This window comes from Gorilla gorilla, chromosome 14 (genome assembly GCF_029281585.2).
Source record: "Gorilla gorilla gorilla isolate KB3781 chromosome 14, NHGRI_mGorGor1-v2.1_pri, whole genome shotgun sequence".
NCBI lineage: Eukaryota > Metazoa > Chordata > Mammalia > Primates > Hominidae > Gorilla > Gorilla gorilla.
This window is the reverse complement of record NC_073238.2, coordinates 57,532,799-57,555,190: the sequence shown is the minus strand read 5'-3', so window position 1 is coordinate 57,555,190 and position 22,392 is coordinate 57,532,799. Positions and strand designations below refer to the sequence as shown.

Below are 22,392 nucleotides of genomic sequence, written 5' to 3'. Positions count from 1 at the left end.
AACATATTTCACATATGAACTAAAATTTTCACTTGCCAACTAAAAATGTTTCATTGTTTTAAATTTTAAACATAAAAATTCTCAGAGTGGTCCTGTGGGATGAATGGAAGTAGCTCAAGTTCTAGTTCATCGTCTTTGCAAAACTGTGCTGTCATTGTTTATTTTGAATCTAGTATAGAAATGCAGAATATATGTAGTGCTACAGGAGGCTGGAGACACTGTATCCAAAGCAAGCTCAAATCAGAACAAATGTGTGCAGCTAAGTCATGTGTGAGAGAGAGCTGGGGCAGACTGTATAAAGCTAGAAATTTTCCAAATCAGTTGCCACATAAAAAGTTTGTTAAAGGGCAAGCAACAGAATATGCTAACTTGAAGATTACATACATATTATTAAATCTTAACAGTAATGGCAACCATTAGAATTTAGATCAGCAAAAGATTGTTATGAGGAAGGAGAGTTTTATCAATGATTTTGCTTAGAATTGCTGGTACATAGTGATGATAGATGGATACACCTTTAGTTTTATTATTGTTTTTACATTTTGTACAATTGTACCTGCTTAACTCCTACACCAAGGCAGGTAGCCCAGGCCCCGTCCTTGGTGCCCCGCCACTTGCTGCAGACTTAGGCCCTCAAATCTGCATCTCAGATGGCTTCCTGTGTTTTCTCAACCTCTCTGTGCCTCCTGAGGTCCTAAAAAAACTGACTCCTCCCTTTGGAAATTTTTCATGGCTCAAAGATTCTTGGATTTTTTTTTTTTCCTTTTCTCTGCAGCAGAGGAAATCCCACCGCATTCCAGGCCAGCCCTGAGGAACCTGGAAACATTTCAGCTCTAAGTCCTTGTTCTCTGGAGTTCCTCCATGCCCTCTTTTCCCCTAGCGAACACACAGCCTGTGCCCTCCTTTCACCCTTGCCCTGGGAGACATTGCTCAGATGTACGCACACAGTGTGCATCCTTCAGCTCATGCCTTACTCGGTCCACAGGAATCCTTGCCAGGTCAGGGTGCAGCAGGGTCCTTCATGCCTCAGGCACCCCCATGAGAAGCCAGACCCCTGGAAACACTTACTTGAGCTTTCTCACTCCTCTCCATAGCTGTCCCAGGCTCACAGAGTAATGATAGGCATGACCCCAGGGTTCATTATCTTGACCTCTCAGAGATCAACCCAGGCAGGCCTGCACCTCGGCTGTGCAGTCTGGCTGACATTAGGATCTTAACAGCAGGGTCAGGGAACAGGGCCATGCTCCCACCATCTCTCAGCTATAAATGAAGCCTGATCTCGTCATGAATGAGAGATTGCCTTTCTGCCTAGCAATGAGAATGGCATTTAAAATTCAATATCAGAAAAGATATTGATGAGATTAAAGGCCTAGAGGAATTCATTTATGAGGAAAGACCCAAGGAATTAAATATGTATAGCCTAGTGTAATAGGATATTAGGCGCTGAACACAATTTCATTTCTATGATCCAGCATTCCTGTTATCAGTCGTCTGAATGGTGGAGTTCTCTCCAAGAGATGTTTCTCCCCCAGGGGTCACCATGCCTGAGGCAGAGATGGGGGCACCAGGGTTAATACACTGGCCATAGGCTTGGATACCCTCATACCTTAGTGTAAATTGAGTGCAGTTTCATCCCCAGGTGGAAGCAGATGACGTTTTAAACTAGAATAGATCTTGAGTAGTCTTACAAGCCCATGTAACAAGAAAATTCAAGCTAGTTCAATTCTTTTTTTCCCAAGGAGAAAAGAGCATTGTAGATACCAGGTGGCAAATGATTGTCCTTCCCCGGAGACAGGTTCTCTCCTTGGTCAGAAATCCTGTTAGATGTGTTTGCCTTTAGGCAAAGCCTTGCTCTTAGGTTGTGATAATGTTCACTTGACTTTTTAAATCTCAAACTTTCTCTAACAATCAGGGATTAGCTCAGGATTCAGTGTCAGATGGAAAACAAGCATAGGTAGACCTCATCAGCGGGACCTAAGGCTGACATTCCTAAAGAGTTCTGAAGTCAGTGAGAACCAAAACTTGATGGAGCAGTGGATGGTCTGGAGAGTCCTGGGGAGACCTGAAGACACAGTGAGCTGTGGGGCGGTGGGATGTAACAGGATCCCACCAAGAGAAAGGGGATTAAGGGGTGTATACTTCCATCTCAAGCTCTACAGTAGGACAAGGATCTGGCAGAGCTGGTCACAGGTGGAGTTCAGATTGCAGGCCAAAATACTGGGAAAAATCAGGTTGGCAATAGGGTACAGAGGCAGGATGGGGCAGGACACTCATGGCTATCACCACGTGGAGCAAATGTTAAAAGGACTGCTGGGATGAGACCATCAGACACAGTCACACCCACCATCGCCTTTGGTGAGAATTCCCTTTGGAAACCTCTGGGGCTCATTTCCTTAGGTGATACTCTACTAGCCTTAAAGGATTATCCCACTGAGTAGGACATCTGATTTATAGCAAAGTTACAGAGATGGAACAACAGTTATTAAAACTGAACCAAAAGAGTAAAAAACACATTGAATTTAAATTGATAACATTCTGTGGGTTCAAATATTTCCAGATTACCGTGAATATTCAGTGGCTCATTTCCAATAAGTGGAACAAGTTATGATTCAAGATGGATCCCCTGAGCTCATTCTCCTGACCCCTAAACTGATCCCCAGAAATCTCCTGGATTCCTATGGAAACCATACTAGTTATAGCCATTATAAGAGTACTTTGTATTGTCCTGACTTAGTTATCATGTACATGTAAGAATCTTTGTGACCCAGCATCTAGAGGAGAGGCTGTTTACTGTTGTTTCCTCTGTATCTTTCACATTGCCCAGCCCAGTACCATGCACACAGCAGGAGCTCAGTTTGACTAAAGGAATGAATGAATAAATATTAGCAGATTGTTTTAGAACTAAACAAAGAGCCAAGCACTGGGGAAATCCTGAAACAGAAGAAGAAAATAAATTGTGTGTGTGTGTCTGTGTGTGTGTGTTGGTGTCAGTCACTGTCTATATCTATCTACGTTGTGTTAGTTTACCTGACCCACCACCAACCTAAATTTAGAAAGGGTACTTACTCCTCCATCCCACAGAAGTTCTCCTAACCCCACACTATCCTGCCAAAGATTCCTGAATTAATCACAATCCTGTGAATTTCAGCTTACAACAAGATGTGGCTGATATATTTCACATAGGGTATTTGCACTGTCATCTATGACTTTCATGGAACCAAACTTACATAGTCTGTTAACTATATAAAAACTTCACCTTGGTAACAAAATTATACAATTTAAGAAAAAAGACAAGGAGGGGGTTGTTGTTCTTAAAGGGACGTCAAATTTGCCACACCGCTCACAGAAGTATACACAAAAGCATGTCTCTAACAAGCCTGGCTCCTAAGTGGAAATGATGAATGTTTAGATAGAAGTCGTTGCTGGGAGGATTTTTAAGTATGGCATGTTCTGATTTCCATTCCAAATTCACAGTGCAGTGTGATTGCCAGGATAGAAACCACGGGTTGAGGTAGGAAAATTGAGTTGTGCAAGTGGTAGGTCTCTCCCAGACAGCATGACCTTGGATACATGACTTAATCTCTATGTGCCCATGATTCTCCCATCTGTAAAAATGGAAATGTGACCTCACTTATTCTAGGGCTCCAAATAACATTTGTAATGCTCTTTGAATTTGTCAGAAAGAAAGACCCATTACATGCTGAAGTCTGCATCCCCAAAGAGCATTACAAATGATCCCATTAAATCAGTGGCCTGGAAATATCAAGATGTGTCAGGTACAGCATTTATTTACCTGCTTATGGTCTGCCCAAGTGTTTCCACTTGATTGGCATATGGATAATTGTCTAATTGGAACACACTCCATTGTAACCACCAAAGAATGTAATAGTGCATCTGTTTAATGCCACACTCTCAAATGTTAAAATTATGCTGCCATCAGCCAATCCAACCAAGAGACTCTTCTGATTAAGTTCTAGCTGCTTATGAACTTCTATAATTGAGGCACTTTAGTACTTAAAAATTCAAACTGGAAAGAATATTATAGAGACTCATAAATTTCAAGTGAAAAAGACCAGAAAGGCTGACTTAAATCATCTAGTTGTGAACTACCTCCGTTTTTATAGGACCTCTAGTCACATGAACAGTGGCAGTTTTGAATCACCATTGTTTTGAATATATAAATATTAGATTATGAGTTTATACCTTGAAAACAAAAGAGCACATTAACTTTGTAGAATGCAGAAAACAGTCTAGGAGTGATTTTATTTCTCTGATAGTGGTGATTTTGTTCTTATTGTGGTGAAACTTGAAGAATAAGTTATGTAATTATAAATTCATTGATTGGATTTCCTTAGCCTGTTGAGAAATATTTCTTTTCAGATTAAAAAGGATATCTGGAACTGCCAGGTAATGAATCAAAATGTCTTAAATGAAACTGCTGTTTTCCTCAAAAAGTTTTATGTATCCATATGTTTAGAACAATACATTAGTAGTTTATCATTCCTCAGGTAGTTTTTTGGGGGGTTGTTTTTGTTGTTGTTTTGGTGGGTTTTTTATTGTTTGTTGTTGGATCATGGTTTAATCCCATAGAAGTGGGGAAACAAGAGCAAACATTCATTTATCCCTTCATTTATTCATTTATTCATTCAGCAGCTATTATATATTAGAGGTAACCTAATCATTGACCTTAATATTGGTGAATGTAGTCTGGTTGGGAAGACAGATATGAAATGTGGTATACTGAATTAAGTGCTTTGGGAGCAAGAAGATAGATGAACTAACTTTGCTTCAGTGATTAGAGAATATTTTTTTGGAGCAAGAACCCAAGGCTACCGCATTTCATAGTGTAGGTTCTGCCCTGGACAAGAGCAGCAGGCCAAAGGGGTAAGTGGGAATGAAATCAAGCCTCAAAGCCAGTGCCCAACCATATGCCTGGTGAGGGATTGTCTCTACCTAGAGAGGATGGGGCTCTTTTCAATTTTACAAAGGCATCATCTGAGTTGATCTTGGGCCAAAAGCAACATTTGAGGTGGTGCTTAAAGAATGAGTAGGAATCAGCCAGGCAGAATTCTGAGTGGTAAACTTGTCATAAGTCATGGAAGCAGCTGGCATGTCTGGGGAAGGATGAGTTATTGGTTTAGATTTTATCTATAGGGGTTAGAGAATTAACAGTACTTTTAATCATGGGAGGGCTTTAATTCATGGGAAGTCAACTCTCTCAGGAGTGTCGGGTAAATGGCAGGGGGAACAGGAAGAACCTAGAGGAGAGGCGATGGTAGCCTTTACTGTGACAGCAAGGATGGGATGGAGAAAAGGTCAAGGAACCGGCAAAGAGGTTGTGAAGGTGATGAAAGGGCCAGCGCTGACTTCAAGGTTTTAACTCTGGATACCAGGGGAAGACGTTTAGACTGGTTGGGGTGGGAAGGGTAGGTGTGCTAATGGGCACAGTTGTAAACACAGGAAGTGAAGGGCCTGGTAGGTGGTAAGAAAGAGGCAGAGGCTGTAAAGGCAGTGTTGTAAAGCACCGGCACATGTGATGTGTAGTTAAAGCCATGGGCGTGAATAGGATCCCCTGGAGAGAGCGTGTAGTGAGAAGAAAAGAACCTGGAATACTAGTTGAAAATTAGCAAGGCACTGGTGACTGTAGTGAGAACAGTTTGAGTAGAGTACTAGGGATTAAAGTCACATTATAGTAGACTGAAGATTAAATAAGCAAGATTAAATAAGCATTTCAGGATACAGTGGTTTTCATCCCCAGTTACACATTAGAATAATTACCTGTGAAGGTGTTTTAAAAATGGTCAGTGCCTGGGTCCCACCTCTCAATATTCTGAGTTGATTGGTCTTCTGTCAGGCCCAGAAATAAGTATTTTTTTGAAAATCTTCCCAGATAATGTTAATGGAGAGTCAGAATTAAGAACCACTGCTCTTGACTATTTTAAAAATTATAAATAAACCCCTATAGCTAGCAAGTATATAAGATGCTTAAAATCACAGGGAATCAAAGAAGTACAAAATTTTTCAAAGATGAAGAATCTTGGTGTTCTATTAAACTGGCAACAATTAGAAAGCCGAACAATGCTTTTAGTGTTATTATTCAGTAGAGCACAGCAGCTCTTACACACCACTGACAGGCAGGTAGACTGGCATAACCATCCCAGAGAGCAGCTTTGCCAAATTCACTCTTTTACCTAAGAGTTCCACCACTGGATATGCATCCCAGGGAAATCCTCCCACAGGGCCATAAGGGAACTTGCACTAGCATATTCCATTGCAGGCTTGTATACAGTGGGAAGAATTGGGGTAATCTGAATGGCCTTCACTGTGAGAGTGGGTTGGGTAAAATGGGGTGGATGTACCCCATCAGAAGTATGGATTAGATACATAAAATAGTAACGTGTATACCTATGTAACAAACCTACACGTTCTGCACATATATCCCAGAACTTAAAGTATAATAAAAAATAATAATAAATCAAGCTCAGTAAAATCTCAAGGGAATTTCAAAGTTTCCTTATGTATAGCACATTTTGGGAATAAAAGGGGAAAATCTATTAGATTTTTTAATAAATTCATTAACAAAGAAATAGTAACATGGATGGATCTTAAAAACATAATGCTAATTTAAAACATAGCAAACAATAAGAAACATAATATCACATAAAAATACACACAAAACAATGACAATATATGTTTTGGAAAAACACATTGAAATAAAAATCTAGACACTACATCATTGACACATAAGAAGAAAAGGAAGCACTGATGAGAGGGAAGACATTTCATTTAAAAAGTGTGAATCCAAGAATGGATGAGATAAGAGGGAGGCTAAAAGAAGAAGAGTGGTCAAGAGAAAGGGGTGTATATGCACACACACGCTTGTGTGTGTGTGTGTGTGTTTTAATAGAAGGAAGAGTTGTAAGTGTGTGGATGAAATGAAGACTCCAATGCACTTCTCCTTCTTATTTATTCACAGTATTGGTAATAGCTGAGAGAGGTGTCCAAGTAGTATTCCTCTCTTTGTTCTTCCCCGATCTTAAATTCATTTGATTTTTTCTCATTACTAAAGCAGTATGTGTTACAGATATACCAGAAAACTGACAAGCAAAAAAGAAAGATACATGAACCCACCCACCCAGAGACAGCATCTAGATCCTTTCCTATGAATATGCTGCAAAGTTAAATTTTGTAACCTGAATGTATTTTTTGCTGAGCAGTGCTTTTTGAGCTTCTTCTGTGTCATTAGAAGACATTTGTGCAACTTCATCTTAAATGGCTGCATAGTGTATGATACAGATACACCATTATTAATGTCCACCTCCCTTCTTCTGGACATCAGTTATTTTTGGTTTTGCCACCTCAAGTGCTGCAATAAGCAAACATGAGCTACCTACCTTTGAAGACAACTTCCTATCTGTCATTTGGCTCATTTTTCAAAAGAGGTTTAAGGATTGGATTTGAAATCGTCTCATGAAGTAAAATTCACTCGGCATTACCCAAGTCAGGGCACCAGTTCCCTTTGGAACTGTTCTAGGGCCAGTCAGGAATGTGAATGAAGGAACAGAGCCATTCCCCACGATCTGGACACAATGTAGGTGCTTGTCACTGTGCCAAAGTGCAAAATGGGCTCCTTGGTTTCTGTACTTTAATCAGTGATGCACAATTAAATCCCACAAATTGTTAAGTGAGCACATGTGGAATGTGTACATTACCTCACATGTGATTGATTATTCCATGGGCAGGTGGTGAAATAGGACACACTGAGCTTTTAGAAAATTGCAAGAAATCACTGTTTATGCTACAGGACCAAAGTAGGTTCTTGCATTTATACCCAGTGCCACAGTAGTTAGCAGAACAAGCAAGCCCCAGGGAAAGCACAGTGTGTTTTTCTGAGTACTTCCTACCCTGCAAAATCCCCCCAAACCAGTAGTTTTGGAGATTTAATTTAATCCTTCCAGTTGGTAGGTTTAAGCCTGAGAAATCCAGTGCCAGTGTTTCTCCAGGCTTTGATGGTTAGGAACTGGCCAGGCAGCTCTGCAGCCAGCTTATCAAGGCCCTGGAGAAGTAGCCTGGCTATTGGAGACAGGTCTCTTCATGGCAGGAATCCACTAACATTTCCAGATCATTAGTACAGCAGTTGTTATGTACAGTAGCAGAAGAAATGCACTCTGTCTTTTCGAACCAGTCCTTTGTTGTCAAGAAGCTCTGAATAGTCAGAGCTGTTTCCAGGGCCTTTTTGCAGCTCTTGAATGTATTCTCCAGCCTATGTATATATTAACATATCACCATGTCCCAAAGAATTCGCACTGCGCAGCTCTGTGCTTTTGGCAGACAAGGAAAGCCTTCACATGAGTTACAGTTGATAGGGCAAGGGAAGCTCAGGGCTTACAAAAATCCATACAGTGGCCCTGCTTAAAAATAGCAGTGTAGGCCATAGCTTGATGTTTTGACAGTTTATATCAGCAGTTTTCTCAGCTGATATATTGATTGCAGTTTGGACTTCAGTCCTACTGATCTAATAAAACATCACTATCATAACAGAGAAAGTAAAAGGATCTTTTGTGGTCCCAGCCACTTGGCAAAGTAGGTTTATAGAGTTACTGTAAAGCTAGCTTTACTGTAATATGTGAAATGAAGCAACATTGGACAAGTTGACTATATTATAATTTTTTCATCTGTGAATATAATGTATTAGCACTATCCTATATCGTTTTACAAATAGGCATCTGCTCAAAGGAATATAATGATGCCTTCACAAATATGAAAACAAGTTTTGTGCATCAGTATCACAAACAACCTAAAGTGTGTCAAAACTGCAATGCCCTTGATACTTAGGGCGGAAAACACACAAGGTCAACTGAGGTCTGAATTAAGCTTCAAGACTTGTAAACATCTTCTACTCATAATTTTGAATGGGTATTGTGGATATTTTTAAATCACCTGGCCTTCAATCCTGCTTATGCTAAATATCCTTTAATTTCACAGCAATTGCTAACCATCCAGGAGGAGTTAAACAACAAAAAGTCAGAATTGGAACAAGCAAAGGAAGAGCAGTCCCATACACAAGCATTACTAAAAGTCCTGCAGGAACAAGTAAGTGAATGAAACAGCTCTGATTTACGAATCAGTCCAAACACCCCATTGCATACCTCCCTCGTGCGTCACCCGTGCAAACATTTACTGAAAGTAATCTGCAGTACAATTAGTCTGAACCCTGTCAAACTTCCTAGCAGCTTTGCTATGCGGAATTTATAACCTCATTCCCAGCATCGCTATCCTCACTCCTGTACTTGTTTAGATTGCCCAAGCCTGCCAGTGTTGTGTGAAAGTTTCTTCCAGAAGACAACCAAATTTCGATAAAGTTTCAAAATACTGGCAATGAGGTATGTTTCAAAGTAAGCAGCTGGTTTCCTCTTAAGTCTAACAGTGAGGAAAATGAGTTCAGCATAACCCATGAGACTCCTGCAGACACATGAACAAGGACTGATTCATAGCAACATTTAAAAAATATCTTCCCTGTGCATCAGGGCACTTATCTAACCATGGTGAGCAACAGACCTTTTATATGAAGTTTGTAAACCTGATCATTTCATTCTGGCTTTCTTTGATACAAAAGTGTGGCCTGACATTGATAAGTGGATTGGAAAGTATTGTCTTACAGCAGGGTAAGATGGAACACTCGGCAGGCAGCAGAGTGAAATCTAAGCCCACTATCTACATGAGAGGAGCCAGGAGAGCTCTTGAAATGCCTTCCTATTTCTGGCCTTCACTTGCTGCCAACAATGTATGAATGGTAATTTGAAGGAAAAAGTTGCATACAGTTACCCCAACCCTCTGTGAGTAATCAAATGCAGATTGTTTTAAATTTTTCATACACATTATGGTTTTATATTGTATAAATAACCTTACACTGTATACATAACTTCAAAGGTGACATTTGAGAAAATATAAAGTCAGCTCTGTGTCACTTTATGAGTGATTTTTTTTAATGGTTTGGGGTCCAGAAAATATCTTTTTAGTTATTTTCTCCCAAAGGTATGAGTGATTTGTGAGAGAAAAGTACAGATATTAGTTTATAAACCTTTATAGCTTTGGAAGAAAATGCTTTATAAAACTAATAATTATCTTTATATGATGAATATAGATTCAATAACTTGTACTGAGGCTGACTCTGTATGATTTCAGATATAGTAGATTGAAATGAAAAATCTAGTTGACTGAATTCACAATGACCTGCAGTTGAGGAGACCTGAAATCACTGTGCTTTCCACTGTTATATTATGAAAAGACTCCCAGCAAAGTGGAACTGAGTTGGTCCAAATTTGCTCCAAATCAACCAGATATAGCTCTGAGCTTTTGTTGTTTTCTGCTCTCTCACCCCGATTTTTTTCTTTTAGATAGCTTTGACTGGAGTGGGGAGGGGTGAATTTCTCTTTTCTCTAAATGACTCAAATCCTTTATTTTGAAGTCCAAACCCTAGTCATAAAAATAGATTCTGAGTTTTGCTGAAAGTATTGATATATCTTGTTATGGCATGCATTTTTAAAGAGCAGAGTACACACAATTATGGGTGAAACATCACACTTCACTCTCCATTATTTTAAAGAGAATGTGAAGAAGATTCGAAACAGCTAAAATCATTAAAGACCTAGAAAATACAATTGAGAAGGAAGAATTTTAAATCTGCAATATTAATTTCAATGGGATAGCTCTTTCCAAGCACAGATACCAAGAATCTTTAAGCCTGACACCAAATGTTTTTGGGTGCTGGTGCCATTACCAAGCTGTTTGTCCAAGAGCCCCTCACCTGCTACCCCTTGGTGGTTCTTGCAAAAGGGGCCATGCAGGGTACAGGTTTCTTTCCATGTCCCTGTACCCACACACAGATGTGCACTGATGACACCTCTCACCTCCACTGACCACTGCCTTTGAGGCTTTCTTTGGATTTGTGTAGAGTAACTCCATGCGTAAACAGTTTCAGTGCCCACATAGATGTGGCCTAAACAAATGGACACATGCAGGGAAAGATACACCCTGCTCTGCAGATTTGGAATGCTGCTATTCACAGGATTGCCCCGTGCTGGGAATCCTGACAAGAAAGGATAGGTCCTGAGGGCAGACCTTTCCCACCCTCAGGCCCCAGCCCCTCCAGGGAAGGTCTTCCCATTTGCGAAGATGCAGCTTTTCTAGGTCCCTCCAGGCCCCACTGACTCCTGCCTTTCATCTCCTTTACAATGAGGATAGCTTCCTACCTCTGGAGCTTGTTCAGAAACCTCAGTTTCATCAGACAGGATGTTCAGCCCTACCTGGGGGAGAGTAGCAGCTAAAGGAGAGAAGAACAGGGAGCAGAGAGAAGAACAAAGCAGCAGCTGTCCTGGAGCTGCAGCTCGAGGAAGGAGAGGGGTGGGCTGCAGCGGGGAGGGGTTTCCTCCGTGGTTCTGGCAATGGAGCACAGCGGAGTGAACAATGCCAGGAGACAGGCAGTGAGGGGAGAATAAACAGGAGCAGAAAAAGCGAGAGCAGAGTTAGAAGACATCATGGAATGGGAAGAATGGAGTTTATTTAAAAGAGAGGAGAGCAACTGGCACATTTATGTTGGTAAACACGTAAAGGTGGAACAGACATTCACAAAATAGTCCTTTACTTCTGCTGAAAAAGAACAAGACCTTCTGAGCTAACCCCACTCGAACTCATGGGAGCACAAGCTACAGGACCTAAGGTGGGATGAGCAGAGGGGTTGATGAAGATGAGGGATACCTACAATAAGAAACCCTCAGCTAGGAAAAGAGTGAGGGGATTTTTAAAAGTCCTTTTGTGTCCTGTGATAATAGACAGTATTCCTATCACTGTGGCACACCTCTGCCTTGTCATATATGCCATACATCGCCCATGCTCCCCTGTGTCTGTCGTGTGTAGAACCATCAATGATGTTGCCCTAGAGAACAGTGGGCAGACTTTTTTCTTAAGTGGGAGTGATATGGAAATGAGCCAAAGAGCCTTTGGTCCATAATCAACTACCCGATCCTCAATTTCTTCATGTTACCATTCCTTTGGCAAAACCCCTTCTTTGGCATGGAGTGGGTAGGGCTTTTTTTTGCTGGGAGTTTAAGACTGGCCTTAAAAAACTAAAGAAGCTTTCATTTTAATATGCACAAGTAGCCAGAAGGAACCAATGTTATGAATCAAACACATTGGTGGTATATGTGCATTGATTTTCTTTCAGATCTTAAGTATTTTTTCCTACCATGAATACTTTGTATTAGGTATAAAAAAGATAATGGAGGAGATGCTGCTTTCCTAAGTCAGGAAAAAATACTGGCAAAACAGTTGCAAGCCAGCTCACCCTCTTCCTTTGCCGTCTGATTCTAAATGTCTGTTTTGCGTCAGGATAGGATAAAATGACAATTAAAGGTTTCCTGAAACCTCCTTATAACCGATTACTCCTAAGCCTCTGAGAAAGAGAAATGTTTTCACATGTTCACTGCTAAAAATCTCATTAGAGAAATATCATTTCTTCTAATGCCTCAGCGGCCAAGGAGATGTCATCCAAACTCTTTCTCTACCAAAGAAGCAACCGTCTTTAGTCCTCCAGAGATGTCAGTCATTCAAATATATTCTCAAGGAGGACCTGTCTAGTAGCACAGTAGCATGTTAAAAGCAGCTGAAAATGCATCATTCACGAATAATCGTTAATATAACATCATTTTGCTGGTGGCAACTTGCAAATACTGCAGGGTTTAAATTAATAGCAATCCAACTAGGAAATGAAATCATTTATTATTCTTAAGAACCAATTTTATACATTTTATGCCTATGGAACTTCTTTCTAATCTTATTATTTAAAAAATAATGACCAAGACCCATTTATTCTTTTGCCAGGCATCAAACTTCATAAAATATTGGTCTCAAACTGGCTCCAATAAGGCTCATTAGAAATATGTGCTCCATCTGTTTTACCTCATTGGAAGTTTTATAAAATGCAACCTCAGATAAATCAGTTAACAAGATGATATACTTAAGAGATTTGCTTGCTTATTCATTTTTTTGTTTTGTGTTGTTTTTCCTTAAAATTTGCAGTTAAAAGGTACCAAGGAATTGGTCGAGACCAATGGCCACAGCCATGAGGATTCAAATGTAGGTACCACAAACCTGGTATTTGTTCTTCTTGCTTGATGTTGGTTGAACACATGGGGATGTAGCACTTTATCTACCACATAAAGGAAATCAGAAGCTCTGCCTGTCAGCAGCTTAAGATTAATATATGGATTTGGCAAGAAAATGTGATTGACAGGCACTGCTATTGTCAGCCTAGTTTATCAAATGTCAATTTAGAAGTATGTGAGCTAATCCCCACCATCAAAAATTCTAATTTCAGTGAGTCTGTTTGAGCTCTTTGTATTTCCAAAACTATAACTGATGATATACTGGGAGGGAAATAGAAAGAGACCCGACAGGGTAATCAGTTGCGCATTGCATGTATATTCATTAAGTTTGCCTGCCAGCGAAGGTGGTACCTAAATGACTGACATGCTGAAAAGGTCTCAGAGAAAACCCCTTCTCTCAGAATAGCCCTTGAAATGTACTCCTTCTCTGTTCCTCACCCAGAACAGTAGCACAGTGCATCCATCTTCTTGATAGAGAATAATGTGTGATGGTACAAGATCCCAGTTACACCGTGACTTCCTCTCTTAGTGTTCCTTGAATATCCAATTGTCAAAAAGTAAACAAGTGTTCTTTTTGCCTTGAAAGTTCTTTAGTCTCAGATGGAATATTATACCATGTAGATCATTGCCTCTCCATATGTTTGATGATTTTGTCTTTTTTAAATCTCTCTGATATCTGTATTTGATTATCCTCATCAAAGAAAATGCTTACTAAGCAGTTCTTTTCACTGAACACAGAATTAGACATGATAATGAATGCCTGATTACACTAGAGCTAGGAGAAATTATATATTTCTTGTTCACTCTTGTTTTAATTATATACAACAGAGAGCCTAATATTCAGAGTATCAAAAAAATCCCACTTAATCATTATTGTTCCTACCCAGCAGATATTTAACATATGATGTTTATTGAGGACTTATGTGCTCATAGTGCTCTGCTAAGTTCTAGGGGAACAGAAATGGGGGTTACAAAGAAATATAAGACTAGTTGTCTGCCCTTGGGGAACTTATAACTGAGTTAAGGAATTAAGAAACACATGACAAGATACAGGACATGATAAGTGTACAGGAAGTTGAGGCAGCTATGATGTGATGTAGTTTGAAATCCAGACTTTGCTGCTTATTAAATGTATCAGCCTGACAAGTTACTTAACCTCTCTGAGCTTCCTTTTTCTCACTTGTAAAAAGAATGGCAAAGCCTATCTCAAAAGCATGTCATAATATTGTAATGAGCTAAGGCCTGGGAAAACCCTAAGGTGTTACACGTATGGTTTCTTTGTGCTAGATAATCAAGAAAGGTTTCCTGGATCTGTGGGACTTGGGTTTGGTTTTGGGGAGTGAATAGGATTGAGAAAGTAGAAAGCCAAAGGAGGAAGCCATTCATACAGAGCTCCCCATAGGCAATGTTGTGAGACATAGTTTATCTTTCCATTCTCATATTCATGACCCCCATCCTTACCCTAAAACCCTTCTTCAGCACCCTGTCTTTCAGGGACACAAGGCTGCCACATTCTCAACCAAAACCTTCATATCCACTCCACACACGGCCAGTCCCTCTGTGGCTTCCAGGGAAGCTGCTGTCTGTTCCAATACGCCAGACAAAGTGGCAGTAGGCCTCAATTTCCTAGTTTGTAAAATGGGGATAACTCCTACCTTGCCTTCCTTAAGGCTTATTGTGAGAAGCAAATGAGAGAATGTATGTGGAAGTACTTGTAATTGTGAGGTTCTAGCTAAGATGTTTTGATTATAAATTGATCTGCTGATTGAATTAGATGATACATGTATAGACAGGCCTAACACAGTATCTAGCCCATAGGCCCTTTTTGAAAAATTTTAAAAGTTATTTATTATTCAATGGAAAAAGTAAAGTGAGATAATCTTCGAGGTCTTTGTCCCTTCTACGGGAAAGTTTTCAGCTTTTTTAAGATACCTGTCTAGAGTCTATGACGTAGGCTTTGTTATCAACTCAAAGCAATGACTGTTGAGAGATGGGGTTCTGGCCCAGTAGGAAGGAAGAGCAGCACCTTGACCTAGGGGGTGGGGGAGATATTTGTGAAGTAACAGAGCCTGACAGTCCTTGCCAGTCACTGCGGGTGGCCACCTCCCTCCCTAGGCAGAGGGCTGGGCTAATCTTTACAATCACTGCCTGTTTTATCAGGGGTTTCCCAGGTGGTGGATTACTTACTCACCCTCTTTTCTGTCTGAACTTTGTCTCCTTTTGGAAGTTTCCCCAGTACCTCCACTAGGGTATGTGAAAGAAAAGAAATAATCATCAATTATTTTGCCCTCACATTAGGAGCACTGGCAACATATTTTGCAAATCTATTCTTAAATGTCTGAAATGAAGTCTACGTCTCATCTGAAGTTGCCACCAGCCTTGTGGTGGTCAAAAGAGACGAGGCCTTCAAACCCAACTGAGAGGGTTTGAATCCACTTTGATCACTGAGTAGCCATGTGACTGAGACAAATTATTTCTGAACTTCATCTTCCTCGTTTGTGTGTTAAATGAAACCATGTACATTAACACCAAGCCTAGAGTACATACTCAACAAGTATTAATTCTCTCTTCATGCATCAATAGTATTTAATATAGGCTGGGTGTGGAGGTTCATGTCTGTATTCCCAGCACTTTGGGAGGCTGAGGTGGGTGGATCTCTTGAGCCTAGTAGTTCAAGACCAGACTGGGCAACATGGCACACCTGTAGTACCAGCTACTTGGGAGGCTGAAGCAGGAGGATCACTTGAGCCCAGGAGGCAGAAGTTGCAGTGAGCCGAGATCACACCACTGCACTCCAATGTAGGTGACAGAGCGAGACCCTGTCTCAACAAATAACAAAGTATTTAATATAGCAGACAGGACTTTTGGCAGGATGAATTTTAAGGCAGAACACAAGGTTTAAAGCCTCTGGCCCAAAGGCTATTGTCTGAGACAAATAAATTATTTTTCATTATAATTATTTATATCTGGGGGCAGGAATTTCATGCATTATCATTTATTAATAACAATTATACAGTGGGCTGGTGCCAACTTAGCTGGGTGTTCTTGTGAGAGCTGACAATTGTTTTTTTAAAACCACTATGTTTTATTATAAAAGTAAAAAGCAAAAGTATGTTTGAAGCTTGCAAATTACAGAAAGAATATAGGGGTAAGGAAAAAAAAATCTTGGTATCTCATTACTCAGAGATAACCACCATTAACGCTTTATTTTAGTTTTTTCCAGTCATGTATATGACCAGAGGGAAAAGCCCATAAATAAATGAATAAGTAAATACTATCATCTTGTCTTCAGTTTTGTACCTTTTTGATTTTTCATTGTATTATAAATATTTTTCTTGTCACCAAATGTTTCTCAAAGACATGATTTTTAATGGCTGTATAATGTAGCTGTGAAATAATTGAACCACACGCCTGTGTGTCAGGCATTTAACTTCCTGTTTTTGCTATTATAAATAATTCTGTAATTAACATATCCATAAATCTTGGTTGCATCTCATATTTGTTTCTGGGGGATTCTGTATATTAATAGCTGTGTGGTGGAGTCTGACAGGGAGCTTCAAACTTCTGGAATTGCCTGGCATTCAGAATGTTGGTGCAGCTGCTGCACCCTTATAGTATCTATTAGTCGTCCTGAAGGAATCCATTAAAGGATACGTAGAGTCTTGTATTTCCTCATTTGTCTTAGTCTCAAGACTCATCTAGCTCATGGTCTGTTAGTATTACTTTTCTGTTGTTTTTACGTTCTACTGTGTACCACCAGGATCTGACCAACACATTGTCCAGCATGCTTGAGGTCTCAAAACAGATACACCGTTAAAAAGCCCAACCCTTGCCCCTTATCACAAGATCTTCTGCGAATGCATGCCCAGGAGAAGTTTTCTGAAAGCAGATTTAAAACTGTTAGGGCCAGAAACTGACGTCAACTGCAAAGGCCTTGTTCTCCAAGAGGACTGGTGCAGTTCACGCTCATGCCTGCTGGTTGTTTTCTCTTTGTATTTGGAACTGGATATATTAACAACAGATAGGCAAGTCAACCATTTAAGTGTAACCAAATTTAAAACTAACCTTTATTCCAGTTTCTTTAAGGATTTCAGTTGTTTCAGACCCAATTTTCTTTCTTGGAAAGCAAACCTATAAATTTTCTTTTCATCTCTGTCTCTGAGCTATCTCCACGTTCCTAGGACTGCTGAATAACTAACCTGGTCCCTGGTAATTATGTATAACAGATATCAACATCTTAAATTGTAAATATATATATATATATATAATGTTCTTATCTTGCATCTTTTTTGATGACCTTCTTCCCAGCAGGATCGCCACCTATGATCCTTGCATGTGTGTGTCTGGTGGAGGGGAAGGATGAGGAGGGAGAACTGTAGGATCAGGTAGGAGGAATGAAATGCAGTGACAGCTTCAGCCAGCAATGTTTAAAACAATTTGATCTAAAAGCTTTCCATGAATTTTCTCTCCTCCTGTCCTTGTTTCTGTTATAGGAAAGTTGCTACCTCACATTCCTCTATTTGCTCAATTCACACTCCCACACTGGGGTTAAAGAAATCATTTGCAATTTGTAAAGAGGTTTAATTGGTGATGCTGAAGGTTGCCACTGTCAAACAGAACACCCTTCCCATTCACCAGTAAAACAAAAACACAAAAGAAAAAAGACTTTTCAGTTTTTCACGTCACCTCCTTAAGAAAGTAAATCCTCAGAGCTGTCTTTAAATCTGTCAGAGTAAAGACGTTAGGAGTGTATGGAAGAGATATGTGCAAAGAACATTCTTCAAGTTTAGTACAGCACAGCAGAAGGCTATCGTTAACCATGTATTTTAATGATGTATGTGCGGGAACCTCTGCATGTGCTGAGTCCTCTGCTCAGTTTCTGAATGTAGCTTCCACCCTTTAGGCAGGGAGGCGTGAGAGAGAATACATACTGATGTACCAAACAAGGCAAAAAAGAAAAAGACAACCTGTACGAAAGAATGGGACCGTATCTTCTAAAGGTAAAAAACAACTCAGGCTGCATTCTTTCTTCCCAGAACTTGCTGCCTGGTCTTAGGGGCCCCGATCTTGAACTGGGAGAGGAGCAGACAAAGCAGAAAGGGACAAATATAAGGTTTCACACCTTCCTCACCCCAACCCACAGCTCTATCAAAAGGAAAATAAGGCCGGGCATGGTGGCTCACACCTGTAATCCCAGCACTTTGGGAGGCCGAGGTGGGTGGATCACGAGGTCAGGAGTTTAAGACTAGCCTGGCCAAGATGGTGAAACCCTGTCTCTACTAAAAATACAAAAATTAGCTGGGCATGGTGGCACATGCCTGTAAATCCCAGCTACTCGGGAGGCTGAGGTAGGAGAATTGCTTGAACCGGGACCCACGAGGCAGAGGTAGCAGTGAGCCGAGATCGCACCACTGCACTCCAGCCTGGGCTACAGCAAGACTCTGTCTCAAAAAAAAAAAGAAAAATGAGCCCAGACCCACCAGGACTAAGCCCAGCAAACACGAGCATGGGACCAAAGGTGTTGCAGCTCTTGCATCCTGCTCCATATGTTTCTCCTTCCAGCCTTCCTCCTTGCTGCCCTCGACCTGTACAGAGACCTCATTTGTGTCCCCACACAGCCTGACATCACTTTCTACTTGGTACACCCACAAACATTCATTGAGGGAGGCAGCAGAGTGTAGAGGTTAAGAACAGATCTGGACATGAAGCAGCCCAGTTTCAATCTGAGTGACCCTAAGCCATACACTGAACCCCTGCACTTCCATTTTGTTCACCTCCAAAATTAAGGTAATAACCATACCTACCTCATAGGGTACTGTGAGCCTTGCTTTGCAGTGCTGATGTGATCAGCATGTGTTAGACATTACTGTTACCCAGCCTTGGACACACTGGGCACTGGGCAAGGTTTTGGAGACCCAGTGATGAGTAATAAAGATGTGATTTCTGCCCCCACATGGAGCTGACTCCATGTCCTCATGCCTTTCACTTACCAAAACCTGCTAGTCCTGTTTCATTCCATCAGGACTCATTCTCTGCCTGTAGGTCAGTATCACAGTGGGAATGATGAGCTTGAAGTAATTTACTTGTATTTTTCCAGCAATCCTCTGGAGACGAGACCTTTTTTGGAAGGACTGGCTCCATGGTAGGCTTGGGAGGAGAGTCTAGTAGGAGTGGGGCACAATGAGTGGTACAGAGAACTTCACAGCCTCCAAAAAAGCTCAACTGGAAAATCAGGAGCCACTTTGTCTTCCCTTTAGAGAGGGATGGGCCCATATCTGTAGATGTCTGAGGTCACCTTTGCTCTGCAGATGCCTGAAGTCAAGAAGGTGGATTTTTCGTGGACTAATATTTCCTTTACCCTATTGAATATATTACCCTGTCCACATATTAAATGCTCATACCCAGAACTTGCTCTTCTCCCCCAGTTATAGCCCTGTAACATTATTGCTTTTCTCCTGCCAATGTTTCCTTCCCCACCTCTAACCCTACTCTCCCTCTACAACCCCTGCCCCTATGCAGCTGCCTTCTTCCAGCTGTTTCACCACATTTTCTGCTGTGAATTAACTGCATGTGCTGCAATTCACTGTGAAACCCATAGTTCCAACTGAAAAAATCCACACATGTCCCAACCCAGCACCCTTGAAAAGGTCGATTGCAAAGGGACCTTGTTAGGACACCCCCATCCCAGCATGTACAGAGCTCCAAGGAAGGATTAGAGAGGGAACTGCTGTCAAAAACAGACAGAAGCTATCTCATGGTGAATGTTCTTGTATCCAGTCAAGGCTCAGAGAAGTTTCCTTCCCAGACACCTCAGTGCCAGCTGACTATGTTTCCACTGCTGGAGGCTGGGGTAGAAGTTTGTCCTTTTTATCAGGGCCAGAGTTGGTGGTACCTGCTTGGTCATTAGTGAATTTGGAGCATGTAACAGGACTAGCAAGTTTAATAAAGCTGACAGATTGAGTTTAGAGAAGTGAAAATACCTTCTTCCTCCAGGCCAGGTTAGAGAAAATCAGGCAAAGGAAACAAATTTCAGTGCTTTGTGAAATGGTCTGACATGGACATGGATACCTGTATAGATAAAACCAAGATCTGAACAAAAGTTATCCATTTTGGAGACAGAATGTCCTCCCCCAGAAAGGTTCATGATAATCCTACCAGAGATAAATGCAAAAGCAATTGTTTTGAATGGAGATTGGTAACTTTTATAGAGCCAATATACATACATATAAATATGCATAAATACTGTTATCTCTAAGTACCATTTTCTTTTTGTGGAAAATGTAGAAATGCAGAAAAAATAAAAAGATAACCATTTGCCATCTCACCACTCACAAATTAGTTTCCACTTCTTTGTATTTCCATTATCTTTATGTGCATGTATATACATTTTTATCAAATTTATAGCATATCATATGGACAATTTTACAACCTACATTTTTCTTTATCAATAATGAGCATTTGCCCATGTTATTAAATAGGTTTTTAAAATGTATTTTATCAGTGCATAATAGATGTACGTATTTTCAGGTACCTGTGATATTTTCATATATTCATATAATGTATAATGATCAAATCAGGACAATTGGATATCATTTGCCTTAAACACTTTTCTTTATTCTGTGAACACTGAAATTCTTCTCTTTTAGCTATGTTGAAATATACAATAGATTACTGTTAACTCTTGTCAACCTACTGAACTATCACACTCTATCCTATCTAAGTGTATTCTTGTACCCAATAATCAACCTCTCTTCATCCCTAACCCTAACCCTGCCTGGACTCTGGCAACCAATCTACTCTCTATCTTCATGAGATCCACTTTTTTAGCTCCCCTATACGAGTGAGAACACGTGGTGTTTAACTTTCTATGTCTGGGTTATTTCACTTTACGTAATCACCTCCAGTTTCATTCACGTTGCTGCAAATGACAGGATTCCATTCTCTGTATGGCTAAATAGTATTCTATTGTGTATATATATATATATATACCACAGTTTCTTTATCCATTCATCTGACGATGGACACTAGGTTGATTCTTGTTTTTGACTATTGTGAATAGTACTGCAATATATCAATATATCTCTTTGGTATATTGATTTTCTTTCTTTTGAATATATACCCAGTAATGGGATTGCCGGATCATATGGTAGCTCTATTTTTACTTTTCTGAAGAAACTCCATACTGTTTTCTACAACAGCTGAACTAATTTACATTCCCACTAACAGCATACTAGGGTTCCCCTTTCTTCAAATCCTTACTGCCATCCATTATTTTTTGTCTTTTTGATAAAAGCCATTTTAACTGAGTGAGATGACATCTCACTGTGGTTTTGATTTGCATTTCTCTGATGATTAGTGATGTTCATCTTTTTTTTTCATGTAACTGTTGGCCATTTGTATGTCCTCTTTTAAGAAATGTCTATTCAGATATTTTGCCTGTTTTTAATCAGATTATTTGTCTTTTTGCTATTGAGTTCCTTATGTTTTAATTCCTTATATTACGGTTCTTAATCACTTGTCAGATGGAGAGTTTGCAAATATTTTCTCCCATTCTGTAGGTTGTCTCTTCAGTTTGTTGATTGTTTCCCTTGCTGTGCAAATACTTTTTAGCTTGATGTAATTCCATTTGTCTATTTTTGCTTCTGCTGCCTGTGCTTTTGAGGTTTTCCTCAAAAAATCTTTGTGTAGACCAGTGTCCTGGAGCATTTCCCCAATGTTTTCTTCTAGTAGTTTCATACTTTCTGGTCTTACATTTATGTATTTAATCCATTTTGACTTGATTTCCTACATGGTGAGAGATAGGGGTCTAGTTTCATTCTTCTGCATACTGTTTTCCTAGTACCACTTATTGAAAAGACTGTCCTTTCCCCAATCTATGTTTTTGACACCTTTGTTGAAAATCAGTTGGCTATAAATGCATGGATTTATTTCTAGGTTCTCCAAACAGTCTTATGTGTTTGTTTTTATGCTAGTAGCATGCTGTTTTGGTTACTGTGGCTTCATAGTATTTTTCTGTTTGTATGAAGAATGTCACTGGTATCTTGATAGCGATTGCATTGAATCTGTAAATTGCTTCGGGTAGTATTGACCTTTTTAACAATATCACTTCTTCCAATCCATAGGCATGGAATATCTTTCCATTTTTTTGTGTAATCTTCAATTTCTTCATCAGTATTTCATAATTGTCTAGAGATCTTTTACTTCTTCACTTAAACTTATTCCTAGGCAT

General features: G+C 40.0%; 1 protein-coding gene and 1 long non-coding RNA gene across 3 annotated transcripts in view; one reads left to right on the top strand and one right to left on the bottom strand.

Moving 5' to 3' along the window:
* LOC134756983 (uncharacterized) overlaps nt 1–22,392 on the bottom strand; it is a 173,830-nt gene that overhangs the window by 65,880 nt on the left and 85,558 nt on the right. The window lies entirely within an intron of this gene.
* ENOX1 (ecto-NOX disulfide-thiol exchanger 1) overlaps nt 1–22,392 on the top strand; it is a 573,843-nt gene that overhangs the window by 509,319 nt on the left and 42,132 nt on the right. Inside the window, exons 12-13 of one of the 2 annotated variants that reach the window (XM_063697308.1) lie at nt 8,986–9,093; nt 13,078–13,134. In XM_063697308.1, the coding sequence (XP_063553378.1) occupies nt 8,986–9,093; nt 13,078–13,134 (165 nt within the window). The remainder of the gene's footprint in view (nt 1–8,985; nt 9,094–13,077; nt 13,135–22,392) is intronic. The other variant, XM_063697309.1, reaches the window with a different exon arrangement.